A 20,357-nucleotide genomic window follows, 5' to 3' on the forward strand; every position below is an offset into this window, starting at 1 on the left:
ACCAATGGAATAGAATTGGGAGCCACAGATAAAACCACACATATACAGTCAACCAATATTTGACAGGAAGCCAGAAATACTCAATGGGCTGAGGGGCAGGGGAGATGAGGAGAAGTTAGTCAAAGGGTATAAACTTTTAGTTATAAGATGAATAAATTTCAGGGATCTAATGTACAGCATGGTGATTATAGTTAATAATACTGTACTGTAATCTTGAAAATTGCTCTGAATGTAAAGCTTTAACATTCTCACCCTACAATAAGACAACCAAACAACCAAAACAATGATAATTCTGTGAAGTAAAGGATGCATTAACTGACCTTTCTGTGGTAAATATTTCACATCTTGTAGGTGTAACAACTCATCACATAGTGCACCTTAAATTAAAATGATATTATATGTCAACTATATCTCAGTGAAGCTGCGGGGAAAAAGAGGGCTTGGGGTTAAAGGCTCGGGAAGAGAGGCCCTGAAATGGGAGAGCACTGAAGTTGACTTTACGTGTTGTCAGTGAAGGGTGGTGACAGAATTAAAGAAATCAGACCTGCATCCAGACTAAATCCTCCTGGATTTATGCAGTGTTAGAATTCCCCAAAATGTTTGAGAAGTACAGATTATAAAACTCCTCCACATAACCTTAATTTGCTAATGAAGAGGCTGAAGCCCAGGGCACAACTATTCAGAGTCAGAGGGGTCTTCGCATTCTGAGTTCTGGGCCTTCTTTACCACTTCCTCACACTTCATTTCACTGGCGAACTTTTTTAGTTCAACTCAGTCAGCAGCCATTAAGTGCCAGGCCCTCTGGTGGAGGGTGGAGATTCAAAGATGTATTTGAAGATTATGATCTAACTGGTGAGACCGAGAGCTTCGGAACTATTTATTCAATACCAGGTAAAAATTATTAATAGATTTTAATTATATGGGTAAGTGCATAAATAAAGTGTAAAAACGGGGAATGTAATGATTGTATATGTTCTGATCTCATTCTGCTAAAAAAATATATATATAAACTTGAGAAAAGCAATAAACTACGATTGAGCCAAGTGTTCCGGTACATGCTAAGACCTTCTGTTATAAATACTTGTGCACTTACCTGATTTCTTCCTTGGGGGCCAGGACCAAGTTTTCGTACTCATTTCTGCATGGGTGCATCTGGCTTCAGCCCTGCCACCCAGCAGAAGACGAGTAGTCGCTGAATACTTTCCTTAGGGGGGTCCCCATCCCAAAGGAGCACCCTTCCTAAGGAGCAGAGAAGAGTCTAAGAGAGAGGTAGTTAGAATTTTGGTGCGACTGAGGTGGGCAAAGATGTTAAACGATACTCGCCAAAAAGCAGAAAAAGCCTCTTAGCCTTGCGACAGACGGAAACTGACGGGCTCCCCCTGGAGGCCTCACGGGATGCTCACGGGGTGACCCAGACCCCAGCCCTCCAGGGTTGCAAGCCCTCACGGCGGATGTGGGCGCCTGCGAGGTCCCGGATGGAGACTGGCTTGGGTTGGGGTTAGGGAAATAAATGCCCATATGTCTTCTAGACGGCTGGGGTCTAAATCTCGAGCACGGAGATTGAGACTCGAAGAACCACTCCCATGCACCCCCCATTCCCTCCCCTCCAAGCACACATTTCGGGGTATCTTCTTGAGACTATTTATGGGATGCATACTATTACGGGGACAGACACCTCTTGGGTTCTCATTATTTTTTCCTAGTGCTGAATTAATTCACTCTGGGGTCAAAGATGCTGGGGTGAGAGGCTGCCTGGTTCACCCCACACCTCCAAATAAATCCCCCCAGAGCCCCGCGTCCCGGTTCCTTCTCCCTCCCTCTCCTTCCTCTCTCTCCCCTCTCTCCTCCTGCCCACCTCCTCTCCCCTCTCCTCTTCCCTCGCCTCCCCCGCGTCCGCCCGGCGCCAACGCCCCCTTTCCCCTCCCACCTCCCCTCCCGGGCGCTCAGCTCTGCTCTCTCCTCCTCGCAGTCTCAGCCTCGAGCTCTGAGCTCCCGACGGTGCTGGCGGGCGGTGGCCGGGCGTCCCGGGCTCTGGCTGTCCCGAGGCTGGTGGCAGCCGCGCCCCCGCCCTCCTGCCTCGCCAGCATTGGTGACCCCCTCGGGACACTTTGATTCGAGCTGGGCAGCGCCCCCAGGACCGAATCAGCTGAACAGGTAAGGATGGAGCCCCCCTGGACAGGGTGAGACCCCATAACCTGGACATTTCCTTAAGAAAGACAGGACCTACCCTGGGAGAACTTTGAAGGGCTCTAAAGTTAGGGATCAAACTCAGCACTTTTAGGTCATCAAAGAAACGACTCTTTCAGAAAGGCGATTCTTTGTGCCGGCCTCTGCACAGTTTAATATTAACAGTAACAATGTTTGCATTGGAATATAAATGGAATTCTTTCTATTTAAGTACTACCAGAGGGGACCCTCTTTCTTTTTATGATTCTTAACAGATGCCATTGAAAAAGGTGTAAAACGCATTCCTGGAAAGTCTACTCTCGTTGAAAGCCTCTTTGGCAGGTTTACTATGACAGCTAGGAATTCCTCTCTCTCTCATCAATTTGGCTGCACAGGTCAGCAAAAGGAGCAGTGCAAAACATTTTTTTAAAATGAGAAGGTGAAATAAAATTGAAAAGTGTTGGATTTGCTTTACAATACTCTAGAAGAAAAGGTGGAGGAGACAACTGAAACAAGATTGGCAAAATATTGGTAAAAATTGCAGCTGGGTGATGGGCACATGGGGTTTACTGTTCTACTTTTTAAAAAATAGCTTTCTACTTTTGTGTAGTTTGAAATTTTCTATAATAAAAGTCTTTGAAAAGTTGTAGAAACACCTCCTGCCTCATTCCTCTGACCTTTTCGCACTGTCATTGACGTGAAAGAAGCTGTCAATCTTACATCTAGATGCTCCCTCCCCCCTTTTATTGATAACCCTTCTCACTTCTGAAATTAATTCTCACTTGATCCCAAGTGCATGTGTCTCCATAGAGAACTATAGAAGTCCTATGTTGCTGCTTGGAGAAATTATGCTTAGAATCTGGTTTATAATTTAGAAGAGGGAATGTGAAAATTCCAGCCAAAGAAGGCATTTAGGCTTGAAAGGAGTGCTCAAGCATCATATGGAATTTTATTTTTATTAGGAAACACTAGAGGAGCTCCTTTAATGTGAGAAGAGGTTGAATGTTGACACTTTTCCTACTTTCCTTCCAGACAGCTTGGAGGTCTGCACGCTTTTAAGAATCTTTCTCGTGGTGTCAAATGTGAGATTGTTTAGCCTAGTGCTTGGCACACAGGACATGCTCATTATATGTTAAAATAAACCTTTGCTAATGTGAGCTAATTTTTCCTGTTGAGTCAATGATTTATCTTTCTCTGCCCAATGCTCAACTATCCAAGGCAAGCATATTGCATTTTAACAGTGGGTTCAGACTGAGACTTCTGGAGGCTGAAGCTACTTCACCTAGAAGGGAGTTAACTCTGCCCAGGAGAAATCTGAGATGAAGAGGGTGGGAAAGTTAAATCAGCAGGACACAGGTTATTATTTTGTGACTTTGCATTAACTCAAGTTTTTTCAAGAGCGTCAGAAGCTTTAACAGATGTTTGCTGAGCTGAAAACAATCGTGCATAAGCTTTAAAGCCTGAAGAGTAGCAGACCTAATGCATTTACAGAGATTCTTTGCTTTCAAAGGCCAACTTGCAAGATAAAAAGTTAGGAGCCATATGCTGTATACTTCCTATGCCAGTGGATGAAAGAGCCAGCAGAGGGTTCTCTAGGGGCTCCCTTAGTGCCACTCACCCCGAATTTGATTTACACACAGCATATCCATTGCATAAATTGAAATGTACAGGTCCTGGAAAAATAGCTAAAACAAAAAGAGAGTTTTTTTTTTTATTGTGATGAGAAACAGAAGTTGTGGGTTACTGTAAAATAATCAGCTGTGTAACTTTACCATCTTCCTTTCCCTCAAGTACTGCTAAATTTTTAAAGCAGACATTACTTTGTCTCCATTCCTGAAACTACACTTGAAGATGGTGTTATTGGTATGATATTCTGCATAGAAACTGGCACATTGTCAGTGAACTTCCCTGCCATTTATTTTCAGCCTAGGATCGGTCGAGAGCTTACCCTTTGAAATGGATTATAAAGTATTTGATAAACATGTGAAATAGTTGGCGGGTTGAAGATTTTTCTTTGTTTTGGAATGAACGGCAGCACATTTGGGGGATGATTTAGCGGTACCGTAGGTCAGAGTGGAAGTGCTGGCGGGGCAGTGGTTTTGGGAAACCACCTGCCAGGAAATCGTCTGGCCGTGGACATCATCATCAGCCTCAGCTCATCAGGACAGTCTCTGTGGTCTGTAGGTGGGTTTGCTAAATGTGATCAATTCCACATGTGACAATGTCTAGTGTATTATTAACCAGTTAGACTTCTCTCCCTCCCATGAAGCCTGCCTGCCTCGAAAATAAATTCGATTTCCTAGCTCGGTGAATGTAAACAATTTAAATGTGGGCGCTTAGATCTGGCATCAATAGGCCAGCTTCGCCATCTCGTGGTAGCAATACGGATAGCAGGCAAGTTCCTACTCCCTCAGGACTAGGAATTGAAGCTCCTTCAGGATCATTGATGAGTAAATTACTTGTGTTTTTCTCATTTGTGGTTTAATGTAGGACGTGAGGGCTGAAAGATATCTTAGGAATTTTCTAGTCCAACTCAATGGCCAAGGAAGAGTATCACAGAGATTCTTAAATGAGGAAAGAGGCTTTGAAATGGCGCGTGCGTAACATAGTTAAGCTCTCTGTGCATCTGTAGAACACACGAATTTATCTACCCTGTTCTGATTCTCGTTTCTTCTAAGCAGTACTGCTCCAGGCCCCATAATGTTTTGTTGTGATTTTCTGGGTTTAGCTCTAGAATTGTGTGTCTGCATAATTTTCCTAAGAAAATTTCCATTTAAGTGTATGTCTCTGACCCAAACATTCTTTCCCACTTTATATCAGTCCCTACTACTTCCTTTCTAAACATCAAAGGCAGACAATTCAAAAAATTAGATTTTTACCTTTATAAGAGTATTCATTTCCGGGGGGTGCTATAGTTCAGTGGTAGAGCACTTGCTTAGCAATGCATGAGGTCCTGGGTTCAATTTCTAGCACCTCCATTAAAAAAATAAATAACTAAATAAACCTAATTATTACCCCTCCAAATAAAACAAACAAAAAAGCTACAAATATTGAAAAAAAATTTTTTTAAGGGGGAGGCTATAGCTCAAGCGGTAGAGTGCATGCTTAGCATGTACAAGGTCCTGGGTTCAATCCTCAGTACCTCCTCTAAAATATAAAATAAATAAACTAATTCCCCACCCCCAAATGTATTCATTTCCTATTGCTGCTGTAACAAATTACCAAAAACTTAGTGACTTAAAACCACACATCATCTTATGGTTCTGGAAGCCAGAAGTCTAAAGAGGGTCAGCAGGGCTGCATTTCTTTTCCTGGAAGTTCTAGAGAAAATTTGTCTCCTGGCCTTTTTCAAGTTCTAGACCCCCCACCCCAATTCCAGAGCTTGTGACCTGGCTCACTCTGACCTCTGCCTGCATCTTCACTGCTCCCTCTTACTACTGCCCCTCCTGCCTCCTTCCTATAAGGATCCCTGGGATTACACGGGCTCCCCTGGACAATCAGAGCTAATCCCCTCATCTCAGAATCCTTAGCTAACTCATATTCGCAAAGTTTCTTTTACCAGGTAAGGACCATTTTCACAGGTCCTGGGGACTAGGATGTGGCTTTCCTTGGGAGCCATGACAGGCACAATTTGGAGATACCGTGGGTTCAGTTCCAGACTGCCACAATATAGCAAATTGTGCAATAAAGCCAGTTACGTGATTATTTTTTTTTGTTTCCCAGTGCATATAAAAGGTACTGTAGTCTCTTAACTGTGCAATAGTATGATGTCTAAAAAGTAATGTATATAACTTAATTTAAAAAATGCTTTGTTGCTAAAAAATGATGGCTGTCATCTGAGCTTCAGAAAGTCATAATCTTTTTGATGGTGGAGGGTCTGACCTTGATGTTGATGGCTGCTGACTGAGCACAGTGGTGCTTGCTGAAGGCTGGGGTGGCCACGGTAATTTCTTAAAATAAGCAACAGTGAAGTCTGCTGCATCAATCGTGTCTTTCTTTCACAAACGATTTCTCCCTAGCATGCAGTACTATTTGATAGCGTTTTACCCAAAGAACTTCTTTCAAAACTAGCGTCAGTTCTCTCAAATCCTGCTGTTTCTTTATCAACTAAGTTTATGTAATATTCTAAATCCTTTGTCGTCATTTCAAGAATCTTCAAAGCATCTTCATCAGGCATAGATTCCATCTCAGGAAATCACCTTCTTTGCTTATCCATAAGAAGCAACTCCTTACCCATTATAGTTTGATCATGAGATTGCAGCACTGCAGTCACATCTTCAGGCTCTACTTCCAATGCTACTTGGCTTCTATTTCCACTACATCTGTAGTTACTTCCTCCACTGAAGTCTTGAACCCCTCAAAGTCATCGATGAGGATTGGAATCAACTTCTTCCAAACTCCTGTTAATGTTGGTGTTTTAACCTCTTCCCATGAATCAGGAATGTCCTTAATGGCATCTAGAATGTTGACTCCTTCCCCAAAGGTTTTCAATTGACTTTGCCCAGATCCATCAGAAGAACCACACCTATGGCAGCTGTAGTCTTATGAAATGTATTTCTTAAATAATAAGACTTGAAAGTTAAAATGACTCCTTGATCCATGGGCTGTAGAAGGATGCTGTGTTAGCAGGCACGAAAATAACACTAATTTCGTTGTCCATCTCCATCAGAACTCTTGAGAGACCAGGTACATTATCAATAAGCAGTAATATTTTGAAAGGAATCCTTTTTTTCTGAGCAATAGTTCTCAGCAGTGGGATTGAAATATTCAGTAAAACCTGTTATAAACAGATATGCTATCATCCAGGCTTTGTTGTTCCATTTATAGAGCACAGACAGAGTAGGTTAAGGATCCACGGGTTTTTGGAATGATCAATGATTATTGGCTTCAATTTCACGTCACCAGCTGCATTAGCCTCTAAGAGAGTCAGCCTATTATTTGAAGCTTTGAAGCCAGGCATTGACTTCTCTCTAACTATGAAAGTCCCACATGGCATCTTCTTTCAATATAAGTCTGTTTCATTCACATTGAAAATCTGTTCAGGGGGTGGGTATAGCTGAGTGGTAGAGCGCCTGTTTAGCATGCATGAGGTCCTAGGTTCAATCCCCAGGACCTTCATTAAAATAAAATAAACAAAAAAATTACCCCCCAAAATTAAAAAAAAATTTTAAATATACAGAAAGAAAATAAACAAAAAATGCTCAACAGATAAAAGAAAAGAGAATTTGCTGTTTGGTGTAGCCACCTTCATGAATTCTCTGAGCTAGAGCTTCTGGATAACCTGCTGCAGCTTCTGCATGAGCACCTGCTGTGTCACCTTGCACTTGACATCATGGAGGTGGCTTCTTTCCTTAAATCTCATGAACCAACCTCTGCTAGCTTCAAACTTTTCTCCTGCAGCTTCCTCGCCTCTTTCAGCCTTCACAGAATTGAAGAGAGTTAGGGCCTTGCTCTGGATTAGGCTTTGGCTTAAGGGAAAGTTGTGGCTGGCTTGATTTTCTATCCAGACCATTAAAACTTTCTCCATATCAGCAGTAAGGCTGTTTTGCTTTCTTATCATTCATGTGTTCACTGGAGTGTAGCACTTTCCATTTCCTTCAAGAATTTTTCCTTCGCATTCACAACTTGGCTACCTGTTTGGCGCAAGAGGCTAGCTTTCAGCCTGTCTCGGCTTTCCACATGCCCTCCTCACTAGGCTTAATCATTTCTTGCTTTTGATTTCAAGTGAGAGTCTTGTGACTCTTCCTTTCACTTGAACACTAGGAGGCCACCGTAGGGTTCTTAACTAGCCTAATTTCAATACTGTGTGTCTCAAGTAACAGGGAGACCCGAGGAAGAGAAAGAGGGGGGAGAGGGCCAGTCATGGAGCAGCCAGAACACACACAATCTTATTAAGTTTCCCAACTTCTATGGGCATGGTTTGTGGGCCCCCCAAATAGTTACAATAATAACACCAAAGATCACTGATCACTAGAACAAATACAATAATAATGAGAAATAATTGCCAGAATGTGAGACAGACACACGAAGTTACCAAATGCTCTTGGAAAAATGGCTGATAGACTTGCTCCACGCAGGGTTACTGCAAACTTTAAATTTGTAAAAAACACAGTATCTGTGAAGTGCAGTAAAGTTCAATGGAATGAGGTCTGCCTGTACTTGGCATACCACAAGGAGGTTCAGGGATGCATGAAATCCCTTATAAATACCTGCCTATGTGTTGACTCCTATTGTTTGATATTATACAACTAATTACCATTTGCTGGGGGCTCGCTGTGGTCTGGGCATTGTGTTTACATGTATATCATATTAGTGTCTCACAAAAATACTCTAAAATATTATCCCTCTTTAACAAATGTAGAAAATAATGTTTGCAGAGATTAAGTGACCTTCACAAAATCATAATGCTAAGAAGTTGCAAGTGGACTGCTGTTGGTTTGGCTTCAAAGCCCACTGCCTCCATCATCACTGAAACACCCGAGTCATCTTCACCACATCACTAACACTTTCTCATCATCCTGATCCCATACGTTTTTAGCTGAAATCTGGCCTCCATTCAATGCTCCACTCAGTGACTGACAGTCAGTGGGGGCTTCAAGTGGGCCAGGAATTGAACTTAGGAAAATACCTATTCTCCTCTGTATCTGCTCTCAATTTGTGAAAGAGACTATTAAAGTGTTACAAGCGTTCGCCAAACCCTAACCCATTAATGCTTGGTTTCTACCTGTGTGCGCTCACTAGCAATCCTCCTCCTCCTCTCCTGCCCCAGCCTTCTGCCAAAGCCAGTACTTCTCCCTGCAGGTGTGCAGAATATGGGCCAGGCCACAAAGTCGACCTGTGGTGTGTCGATCTTGACTGAGCAGGTGGAGAATGAAAATGGAGGAAGAGAGAGATGGCTGAAGCACTTTTTCACATCCGAGCATATGTGTAAATGTAGGCAGTGATGTTGAGAGGAGCAGGTGGTTGGAATCATGGATGGTTAAATAAAGGACAGGGAATGCAATCACTGCTGTGTCCTAACATACACATTATGGTAGAAGTTGGTGGTGGCCCTACCAGGCCACTGATCTGACTGAGTGGTCTCTGACTCATGACAGCCCCCCCAAAGTTGTTTGACAGTAATGCAAAATGATGTTCCATGGCAGTATGCTCTACATGTGAACTTGGACAAATACCTCACTGTACATTACAAGGGAGCAGGTAAAGGGCGGGGAGGGTATAGCTCAGTGATAGAGCGCATACTTAGCATGCACGAGGTCCTGGGTTCAATCCCCAGTGCCTCTATTAAAAATTTAAAAAAATCAATAAATAGACCTAATTACCGCCCCCCACCCCAAACCAAACAAAACCCAACAAACAAAAAAAGGGACCAGATAAAAAGAAAGGCCCGAGTAAGTGTGAAATCTATCACCTGGTACAGCTGCTAGATAAATAAGGCAGCTCATTTTCATCTACAAACAAAGCAATTCATTCAAACCCTTTAATATAGAGAACACTCATCTCATCTTTCATTCGTCTGCCTGCCCTACCTAAGCTAAAATATCAACTTCTCAGGGTAACAAACCAAAAAATGAAAAGAGGAACAGCCTGAGGATATAATTATGTCATGCCATAGTAAAATTCTATACATTCCAGATAGACTCAGTCAAAAAGTTAGCTTTTTCTTTCACTGTAAATCACTTCCTTTGAGGAGTTATTTTGACATTGACTCTGTGTCCTTTTAGACCTAGGTCCTGTTGGCAGTTTCAGAATTCTTAGGATAGATCCAGGCTAAAAATAAGGCACAGGAAATGTAATTCAAGTGTTCTGTGGCTGGGTAATGTTTAAACACACTCGAGTTTAACAGCAAAGAAAAAAATATACCACAGAGCCACAGATATTCATAGAAATGAGTAATTAGGAAAGCATTCATTTGGGAAGTCTCTAAAGTGAAGCTGTCCTTGAACAAAAAACAAAACAAAGAAAAAGGGAGTTTGAAAGGGCATAAGAAACTATCCTGAAATAAAACTGCTTGACTGTAAAACTGACTTTTTTGAAAACTACAAGTGCTATAACTTTGCCTTACATAATAAACTGTTTTAAAGTGATGTTAATTCACCCATTAAGGTAGGATAATAATTATGAAAGAGCTTATTATTTCTATGCTCTGGGATCAGGAGTAATTCTTTGCATATATCAACTTACTTAATTCTCACAATTATGTTATGAAGTTGAGATTACTACCATCTCGCCTTTGCCGACGAGGAAACTGAAACCTAACTGAACTTAATGAACTGCCCAATTCAGATGCCTAATAAGTGGTAAAGGTGAGACTCAGCCCAAAGTGTCTTACTCCTTGGTCTGCCTTTGTAACCATGATGCTGCTACAGACACTCAAATATTCTTAATACCATCAGCACTCACATTTCTGAGAAAGCATAAGCACACAGACAAACCACAGCCATAGTAAGTTAGCCCTTGTAGTTATGTGTGGCCATTTCTATTACTAGCACAGACCAGGTACAAATGTGGGGTGAGATTTACCCCATTGGTAGGAGTTCATCCATAAATCCTGATAGGCTTGCCTCTTCCCTAATTCCCCTCACCTCCATTTGTCTCCATGATCCAACCCATAATCAGCTATTGAACACTGACCCATGGTGGGGGCCATGACTGCAGCCTCACTTTCATGAACCCAAACTGGAATTTGAAGCCCCAAATGCAAGCCATCTGGAAAGTGCCAGGGAAGGTCACAATTATAATGGAAGACAGGAAGAAGGAGGGGGAGGAGGAGGGAAGACAAGGGGCATTAAAGCTTTCAAAATACTATAGCTGCTTCGCGAGCTGGGACCACATCCCTTTAGTTAGTGATGTTGGAAGACAGGCGTCTGTAGATGTAGCCACTGAACCATGGATGGCTCTATCAGTAAGAGCTATCATTTACATCACATTGACATTTTACCACAAGGCAAACTTCAGGTTTTCCGAAAGAAAGTGTCCTGAAACATTTGTCCAAATTTCAAATTATAGGCCAAATTAGACAGGCTAACTGAATCCATGTCCTTTATTACTGTGATTCTGAGATTCTATTACAAGGCTCTGCCTTTCCTGTGCCCAAGGATAGATGTGGGCATGGCTTTTACTTCTGGGCTGCACTGCAGCTGAGTCCCTCAGAGGGCTCCAGACAGGGCTGGCCAGCCAATGCCCTTGCATCATCCGGAGCATCAGATGTTGGAGGCATTACATACAAGCCTACTGAATTTGCATCTTTTCAGACATTACTCACTAACTTATATAAAAGTATGTTTTTTTTCTATTCAAGGCTGAACCATTCAATATTAGCAGTTCCTAACACAGTAAAAGAGCAGAGTTCAGGATAAATTTATTTTGTACACAAAGATGAGGCAGAGGTCATTTGAAACCTGGTTAAGCAATGAGCCCTGGAAAGACTACTTTTTAGATCAGAGATCAAGCTGGTACAATAGGGCCTTGGCTGCTGCAGTGGTTCTCAGGCTGTACTGAGTATCAGAATTGCCTGGAGGGCTGTTTAAAACACACAAAGCTGGGAACCCATGCCCCTTCAGGAGAGTATGGCCCTGAGAATAAGCATTTTAAAAAAACAGAGGTACTGGGGATTGAATCCAGGACCTCATGCATGCTAAGCACACATTCTACCATGAGCTACACCCCCAACCCCTTTAACATTTTTAATAAGTTCCTAGGGGATGCTGACACTGCTGGTTTGGGGACTACAACCGGGCATCTCTTGATGTGACCGAGTTTATTTTACCACACACAAGAATTTTATTAACAATCTAATACTATTCTTTTGAGTTGTTCATGTTTCATTTTGCATCCAAAGCAGGATAAAAACCAATGGCACCACTCAATGCAGTCAGGTAGGAGTTCTTCACTACTCACAGAAGAGTCAGGCTTTTTGTTCTAGTCAGGCCTTCAACTGATTGGATGAGGCCCACCCACACTAGGGAGGGAGGTCTGCTTTATTCAGTCTACCAATTCATATGTTAATCTTATGCAGAACTCCTTCCCTACAACAGACACACCCAGAGTAATATTTGACCAAATATCTGGGTACCCAGGGGTCCAGTCAGGTTGACACATAAAACTAACAATTACATGGGGCTCTTAAAAGTCTACCTACAGAATTATGGCACAGGGTACGTGTTTTATTTGGTAAAGAATGGGGGACTTCTACATTTGAGAGTTATATTCCCATTCAATGATTTATATGGTAAAATGTCATCATGTAAGTTATAATTTAATATTTGCATTCTGCCTATCTAAACCATAACTATCTGAAAACTTGCAACACTAAATTAAACAGTACTGAAAAACAAACAAACAAACAAAACAAAAACCCAAATCCCAAAACTAAAACTTAACTGTGGAAGCAATACCACAGGACCATCATTTACATCCTCACTTTTGCCTAGGAATGCCTTTTGCACATTCATTACTCCACAGATTATTATTATCAGTTATTAAAATGTATAAAATGACTCTATGTATTTTTTAATGAGGGTAAGTGGCTTTCAGTCTTTGATGTAATTATGTGTTAAGTATACAATGAACAGCTGCTATCATATAGGGCTAAATGAAAAATCAATTTTTAAAAATTTTATTTCCCACACCAAAAAGCTCTCTTGAATGAATTTTGCCAAGAATTAAGTAGATAAAAAGATATGTATATATTTTTAATTTTTAAAAATTTTTTGTTTTTTGCAGGGAAGGAGGTAATTAAGTTTGTTTATTTGTTTGTTGTTTGTTTGTTTGTTTGTTTATTTATTTATTTATTTAATGGAGGTATTGGGGATTGAATCCAGGACCTTGTGCATATTAAGCCTGCACTCTACCACTGAGTGCAGGCTTAATATGCACCTCCCACCCCTATATTCTTTTAAAATCATCTATTTGGGGCTGTTGATAAGCTAAGAGGCAGCAAATAACTCTCTTATTTTAGCATTTTTTAAGGGAAGGATAGAACTTTTCAAACTTGGAACCATCTAGTTAAACACAATTTCAAGGTCTCAGTATAGTTACCGAGTTGTTAGCCTTTTTCATTCCAATCCAATTAAATAAACTGGATGAAAAACTCATTATGAAAATTGCACAGAAGGTCACAGAAGAAAATAAGTGGTTCAATAAAACTGTTACCAGTATTATTACTGCTTTGTATAAAGTCAAATTTGCCACGGTGGTGATTAGAAAATATTGTGAATTTTTTCTGACATATTGTTTACTGATTTTTTGGAGAATATCCATCACTCTACAGAAGAATGCTCCATCTCCAAAATAAAACAAACTATTTAGCAAACAACAGTCTAATGTTAACCAGAATCACCATTACTGAGCATTCAAGTGTGAGCAAATGAAGAAATGAAAACTGTAAAATTTCTATGTCATTCTGCTGAAGCCAAGTCATGGTTAAGAATATTTTAAACTTGCTTAATATGTTCAAAAGTATAATGTACGATGGTTCAAATTGATTATGTCCTGTTTTGATGGATAATGTTTAAACAAAAAGGTGGTTAATGGATATGTTTTTGTTTTCTCAAAAGAATGCTCTTTGTTAATAAACTTCTGTACTTGTATATAGCAAAATGGACTCTGTTGTATCAGGAGATGCCCATGGTCAGCTCTGCAGCAGAAACAACTTTTGCTTTTCCTGCCAACACACAGGTTCTTATGGGTGCACCCAGGGTTGTGGGCCATTCCTAACATTTCTTAGCAGCTTTCTTTTCCAGGCAAAAAGAGTTTAGAAGAAAGCACTGAGAATGAAGGTATTGTACAAATAATCTAACTTTGAATTGCCTCTGCTTTATACACAATGCAAATCATTTGCAAAGTCTGGATATTTTAACTATTAGTTAAAAACAACTTGCCACAATGCTTGCAAATGTCAAAACTGCTGCTCCAGGGAGGGCTACACCCCCACGTACCCTCACAAAGGAACAACTGACAAACAAATCAAGTCTAGGAATAAATTTACATACTAGTGAGCTTAGAGAAGCAGGAAGAGAGAGCAAGATGATGTGAACAATAGAAGGGTATTATACCATGCCAGGTACTGGCAACTGCAAACTGCTCTCAGGTGATGTGACCCACGATGAAAGGGACTATAATTAATCATGACCATGTTCCCCCAAGTCACAAATTCAGAACCATAGCCTGTGCTCCATAAATCCTTACAATTTTACTATACATAAAATGTCACTATAAAGCGTTTGTGTGTGTTGCTTTGCTTAGGTGGTAGTTCTAAGCACAACTTTGTTTAAAAAAAACCATGGGGTTCGTTTTCCTTATTTTTGAATAAACTGGCCTGTGCTGTGCATTTTCTTTTTTTGATAAAGGGTTCTGCTTGTAAAAATCAAACAAAGTCAATAACCTATAATGAAAAAGAATATGAAAATGAATATATGTATGTATACTTATGACCGAAACATTATGCTGTACACCAGAAAGTGACACATTGTAATCTGACAGTTTTTTAATCTGTTCAGTTTTTCAAAAAAGTAGCTCAACAGCAGATGGGCCCATTTACTTATTTCTAAAACCTCTACTGAATATTTTAGAATATTATCCGATGATTTCACTTGTGCCATCCATTAGCTTGGTCTGCAGACCGTGATACAGGGAAATTCACTGTATTCCAGTGAATGTCTCTTTGAGCTCTATGCTAGGCACTTACACTCTAAAGATGAGGAATTTATGATCTCCGCTTTGATTAAACAGCTAAATTCAGGGGAAGTGCCAGACATCTGCTGCTACCTTTATTTCTAAATCATCTGGAGCTAAGATTGTAGGAGCACTTGGAAGGAAGAGGGTTTTACCTAGGGAGCAGGTGATCCCAGCTTGTCCCCCCATCCTACTTCCCCATGTGTTAGGTTGTCTGGGGAGGCAGAGGGGAGATGGCAGGTGGGGGCGGTTCATGTGGATTATTAGGGCTGGTAGAGGGAAGTTTGGATGAGAACAAATTACTGATTTGGGACATCTGTATGAGCCTACATAGTCAGGGTGTTTATTGAATCTCAGTAAAATCTAAGTATAGTGAAAATAAGGACCCCTATTTGTGTTAGGATTCAAGGCCTAAATGAATAATAAGTAACATATTTAAAAAGAAAACATAAAACTTCTCTTTCTTTTTCTATTTTAAAGGACAACAGAGAAGAACGAGATGGAAACCATGCTATTTTGGTTGATATTTTTCACCCTTGGGTGGACCGTCATTGATGGATCAGAAACGGAAAAGGATTTTATGTGGCACTTGAGAAAAATACCCCGGGTTGTCAGTGAGAGGACTTTCCGTCTCACCAGCCCCAACTTTGAGGCAGATGCTAGGATGGTGTTAAACAGAGTGTGTGGCATTGAATGCCAGAAAGAACTCCCCGCTCCCAGCCTTTCTGACCTGGAAGACTCTCTTTCATATGAGACTGTCTTTGAGAACGGCACCCGAACCTTGACCAGAGTCAAAGTTCAAGGCTGGGTCCTGGAGCCAACTCAAAATCTCACCACACAAGGAGCACCTGTTCGGAGGAAGAGACAGGTGTATGGCACCGACAGCAGATTCAGCATCTTAGACAAAAGATTCTTGACCAACTTCCCTTTCAATACTGCCGTGAAGCTCTCCACGGGCTGCAGCGGCATCCTCATCTCCCCCAATCACGTCCTAACAGCTGCCCACTGCGTCCATGACGGACAGGACTACATCAAAGGAAGTAAAAGGCTAAGGGTAGGGTTGTTGAAGATGAGAAAGAAAGGTGGTGGCAAGAAACGTCGGGGTTCCAGGAGGAGCAGGAGGGACGCGAGTGGTGGTGATGAAAGCGAGGTGACCAAAGAGAACCTGAAGGAGCGAGCCAACGCCAGAAGGAGGAGGAAGGAATCTGCTCGGGGTCAGCGAGGTGCTGATGGGAAGCCCTCCTTCCAGTGGACCCGAGTCAAGAACACCCACATTCCCAAAGGCTGGGCCAGAGGCGGGCAGGGAGACGCTGCCTTGGACTACGACTACGCCCTTCTGGAGCTGAAGCGCCCTCACAGAAAGAAATACATGGAGCTGGGAATCAGCCCTACCATCAAGAAGCTGCCCGGCGGGATGATCCACTTCTCAGGCTTTGATCACGACCGGCCAGATCAGTTAGTCTACCGGTTTTGCAGTGTGTCTGATGAATCCAACGATCTCCTCTATCAATACTGCGACGCCGAGTCAGGCTCCACTGGCTCCGGGGTCTATCTGCGTCTGAAAGAGCCAGACAAAAAGAGCTGGAAGCGCAAAATCATTGCGGTCTATTCAGGCCACCAGTGGGTGGACGTGCACGGCGTTCAGAAGGACTACAACGTGGCAGTGCGCATCACACCCCTCAAGTACGCCCAGATCTGCCTCTGGATGCACGGAGATGACGCCAACTGTACTTCTGGCTAACGGAAACCCTGAAGCAAAGCCGTGGATTACTCAACAGCCAAGAAAACCAATTCTGATGCTTGTCGCAAGATCACCCCATAGGTTATGCCTTGACTTGAACCCTATCAATAGCATTTCAACCTTTCTACATTTACTTTTTCAAAATTAGGAGCTTTTCATCCATTTAAAAAAAAAGTTTAGGTAGACATATGAAAACTAGATGGGTACTTCAATGCCAAGTATATATTCTTTACATGGTGATAAGTTTCACTTGTGGGAAATATATTGTTTCTTTCTGCCTTCTTAAAGATTAGACACTCTTTAAAAGTCAAGCTGGTGTTATAAATAATATGTGATTTCTCAGTGGACTAGTTCTCAGGGTCCTACTCTTCAGAAGAGACTAAGGTGCTGGTTGCATATTAAATGTGAAGTTACATACACAGAGGTGGAAAGTAACATGATTAGAATCGGGTTAGAGACACTAATTTACAAACACAGTTTGTGCTATTCTGAGATGGACCCATTCAGCTCATGACCTCTATGTTTATATTGTGTTTTCCACTGGGTGTCTGAGAAATTTTAGGTTTTCTTTCTTTTTTTTTTATTTTAAGAATTACAAGAGACAGCAAGCTTTAGAGACAAACTATTAACTATTTCACTGCTTTAAAAATACCAACGAAAGTGTTATTATTTATGGGAGAAACACTTTGCTCTATGAAATAAATTTAGTTTAGAAATAGGGAAGCTGAGAATTTTTAAGATCTCAAGTTTTTATTTAGTTTTCAAAATGTGCACTTTTCAAGTATGCATAGGAAGACAGTTCAAAAGCTATAAATGATCATGTATTTACGCCCCATCATTTGATGCTACAGTCTCCTATGTACGAGGTATTATAGTTTTAGACAAGGATTCTATAGTCTTCCTCAAGAGAAAGCCTCTCTCCCCCTTGACAAAGTTCAGCTTTCTTAATAGGGCCATAGGCATATTATTTTGGTGAATTCTTTGATTGGTAATTTTAGATATGTCCTTTTAACAAAATGAGGATAATTTATAGATATGATTTGTAAAGGAAGTTCTGATTATTTTCATTAAGAACCAAGGTTGTGCACTCGGGCCATCTTAGCAGCCTGAACAGAGTCCAGATCAAACACAGAGTAGACATTCAATACATATTTCTTGCACAAACAGATATTTGCTGAATGGCTGTAAAAGACGGTTAGTTCAGCCCATTATGATGAAAGGGTCTTAGTGATTTGTAACTGAGTGCACCATAAAATTCAGGAGTTGCAGGCCTGATTTCTGGGCTGGTCTTCTGACAGTTTTTAGAGTATATTCTCTCTTCTCTTGGGATACACCCACATCGTTTATTCTGCCTGAGTTCAAATTCATTTTACTTATAATTTTCTTTAACAATGGGAAGTTATACCCTTGACTAGTAGGCAAAGGACTACGTGATTAGATTATGATAAAAAGTGATTTTGTAAAAGATGTTGAAAATAGCTGAAATTTAATACATTACATTCTTTTATAATGTGAATCTGTCAAAAATCATTCAATAAAAATTAAAAAAATCAATCAACTATAACTTACTGTGTTTATATATGTACAAGGTTTTAGCAAGTATGTAATTAACTGTTGTTTGTTTTAAAAAAGTGATTCTATTTAACTCTAAGCACATTTTGCTGGGTAGCATTTCATCTCTGGTGGCAGTGGAATATGGCTATTGTCTCGAAAGTGTTCATCAAATCTTTTCTGAGGAAATATCTATATGATCACTGTGAATAAAAATGCTTCACTAACTGTGTCACTAAAAGGTGAATTTTTCACATTTACACACACACAATCTTTATCTTAGATTCACGGAAAGTAAGTTCCGGGTTTCAGTCAGCTCAGAGTAATTCAGGACACTTAGCATCAATAGTGTGGTGCTTAAGGTTAAATTTTGAATACACATGATTTCCTTACAATCATTGCACAATATACTTTTCAAAAACATAAAATTTAGCTCATTTTATTGGCAGAGTTTTGATGCTCTGATTTCCTTCTCTTTTCCAAGAGAATCATGAATCTTGTAAGACCTATTTGGGACCACGACAATTGACTACCTTACTCAGAAGCTTTACTTCACTTCCTTTTCCTGTTAAGCTTATCAGATCCGAAGTAGAAAATTAATTTGAAATCACTTAGTTAGACAGATATACCCACAGGAATATATGCTGCCTACTGTGTGCAAATGACAATATCGACTTATTGCTTAGAGGGACTTACCAATAATTGAATTCAAGAACTATTTATAAAACAACTGAAACTTAAAATTGTGGGGTTTTTCTTTACCCAAATAATAAATTTACTTATGTTTTTTTCTGGCTCAAATCAGTAAGTCTGTCTCTTAAGAAGAGACTTAACATATTTTCCCTTTTTGATATGCTTCTTAGTTAAGTCCCAAATGTTTGTTTTGAAAAAGATTTAAATGTACACATGACCAAGATCAGTCTACTTTAACTCCATAATTTAAATTTCCCTCCAGAGCATTCCATTTCAAGGAGTTATCCAGTAATAAGAGAAATCTTTTTACCACTTCAATATTGTTTAGCTATTCAAATTAATTCAGGAATATAATTTATTGCTTTAAATGACTAGTCCAGTTTGCTCTATACTACACAAATTGTATTGTGTTTATCTTGCATTTTATTCCAATGTTGACAATTTCAGTTACTCATAATTCTTTGGCATTATGCTAGTAAATCAAGTGTTCACTCCCATCAAAAATGAACTGTGATCATTAATTAAGAATATTCAGACAAGACAACTGAAACAAGAACTGGGCATTACAAGGATGATGGTCCATAGCTATAAATAGCCTGGAAATAGCATTGTTCTTCTTTAATGTGGTTTTCTTATAACATATATTTTGGCTACTGATTTTAAAAAGTACCTGCCAAGCTTATAAATATTTTTATAAAAACTGATTTTTTTTCAAAACTGGAAGTGTTACCTGTCCAATTTTTAAAATCTCCAATTAACTAACACAAGAATCTTTTTAATGAACTTATTTTCCTAGCTCTTTCTTCAATGGCCAAGTCACACGGTTGGAGACACTCAGTAGACTTGGTCTAATGGGTGGTGAAATCATGTTCTTATCAGAGGGGTCAGTGTATAGGCAGATTCAAGATTCCTTATTGATTCACCATTCAACTAAGGAAAAAAATCACCCTCAGATGGTCTTCTTTTCTAAATAAAGTCTAGGAAGGAAATGCCCTGTCTACTCCTTTCTATATTTAATAACTGGCAATTCGATCCAGTTGGTGAAACTGTCTAGAGCGTGGTGGCCAAGAACTTGTGATCCTAACCTCAGTCAATTTCTTTTACCCACAGGCTACAAATTGTCTTAGTCAGTTTGGGCTGCCATAACAAAATACCATAGACTGGGTGGCTTAAACAACAGAAAACTATTTCTCTCAGTTCTAGAGGCTGGGAAGTCCAGCAAGGGAGGTTTCATTCTGAGGCTTCTTACCTTGGCTTGCAGGTGGCCGCCATCTTGCTGTGTGCTCACGTGACCTCCTCTTTGTGTGTTCTCAGAGACAGAGGGGGAGAAGGAGAGAGAGGGTGAGCAAGCTCTTTAGTGTCTCTTCCTATAAGGGCACGAATCTCAGCATGAGGGCCCCACCCTCATGACCTCATCTAATCCCAATTACCTCCCTAAGGCTCCATGTCCAAATACGATTGCATTGTGGGTAAATCTTCAACATGTGAACTTGGAGGAGACACAAACATGAGTCCATAACAAATGTGTATC

At 40.5% G+C, this 20,357-nt stretch overlaps 1 protein-coding gene across 1 annotated transcript; it reads left to right on the forward strand.

The window, feature by feature from the left end:
* Positions 1 to 1,982: 1,982 nt before the first annotated feature.
* On the forward strand, positions 1,983 to 18,360 carry PRSS35 (serine protease 35). The gene is made up of 2 exons (XM_006200340.4): positions 1,983 to 2,154; positions 15,322 to 18,360. The coding sequence occupies exon 2, from the start codon at positions 15,341 to 15,343 to the stop codon at positions 16,580 to 16,582; it is 1,242 nt and encodes a 413-aa protein (XP_006200402.1). The 5' UTR covers positions 1,983 to 2,154; positions 15,322 to 15,340; the 3' UTR covers positions 16,583 to 18,360.
* Positions 18,361 to 20,357: the final 1,997 nt, after the last annotated feature.

This window comes from Vicugna pacos, chromosome 8, assembly GCF_048564905.1.
Source record: "Vicugna pacos chromosome 8, VicPac4, whole genome shotgun sequence".
Lineage (NCBI taxonomy): Eukaryota > Metazoa > Chordata > Mammalia > Artiodactyla > Camelidae > Vicugna > Vicugna pacos.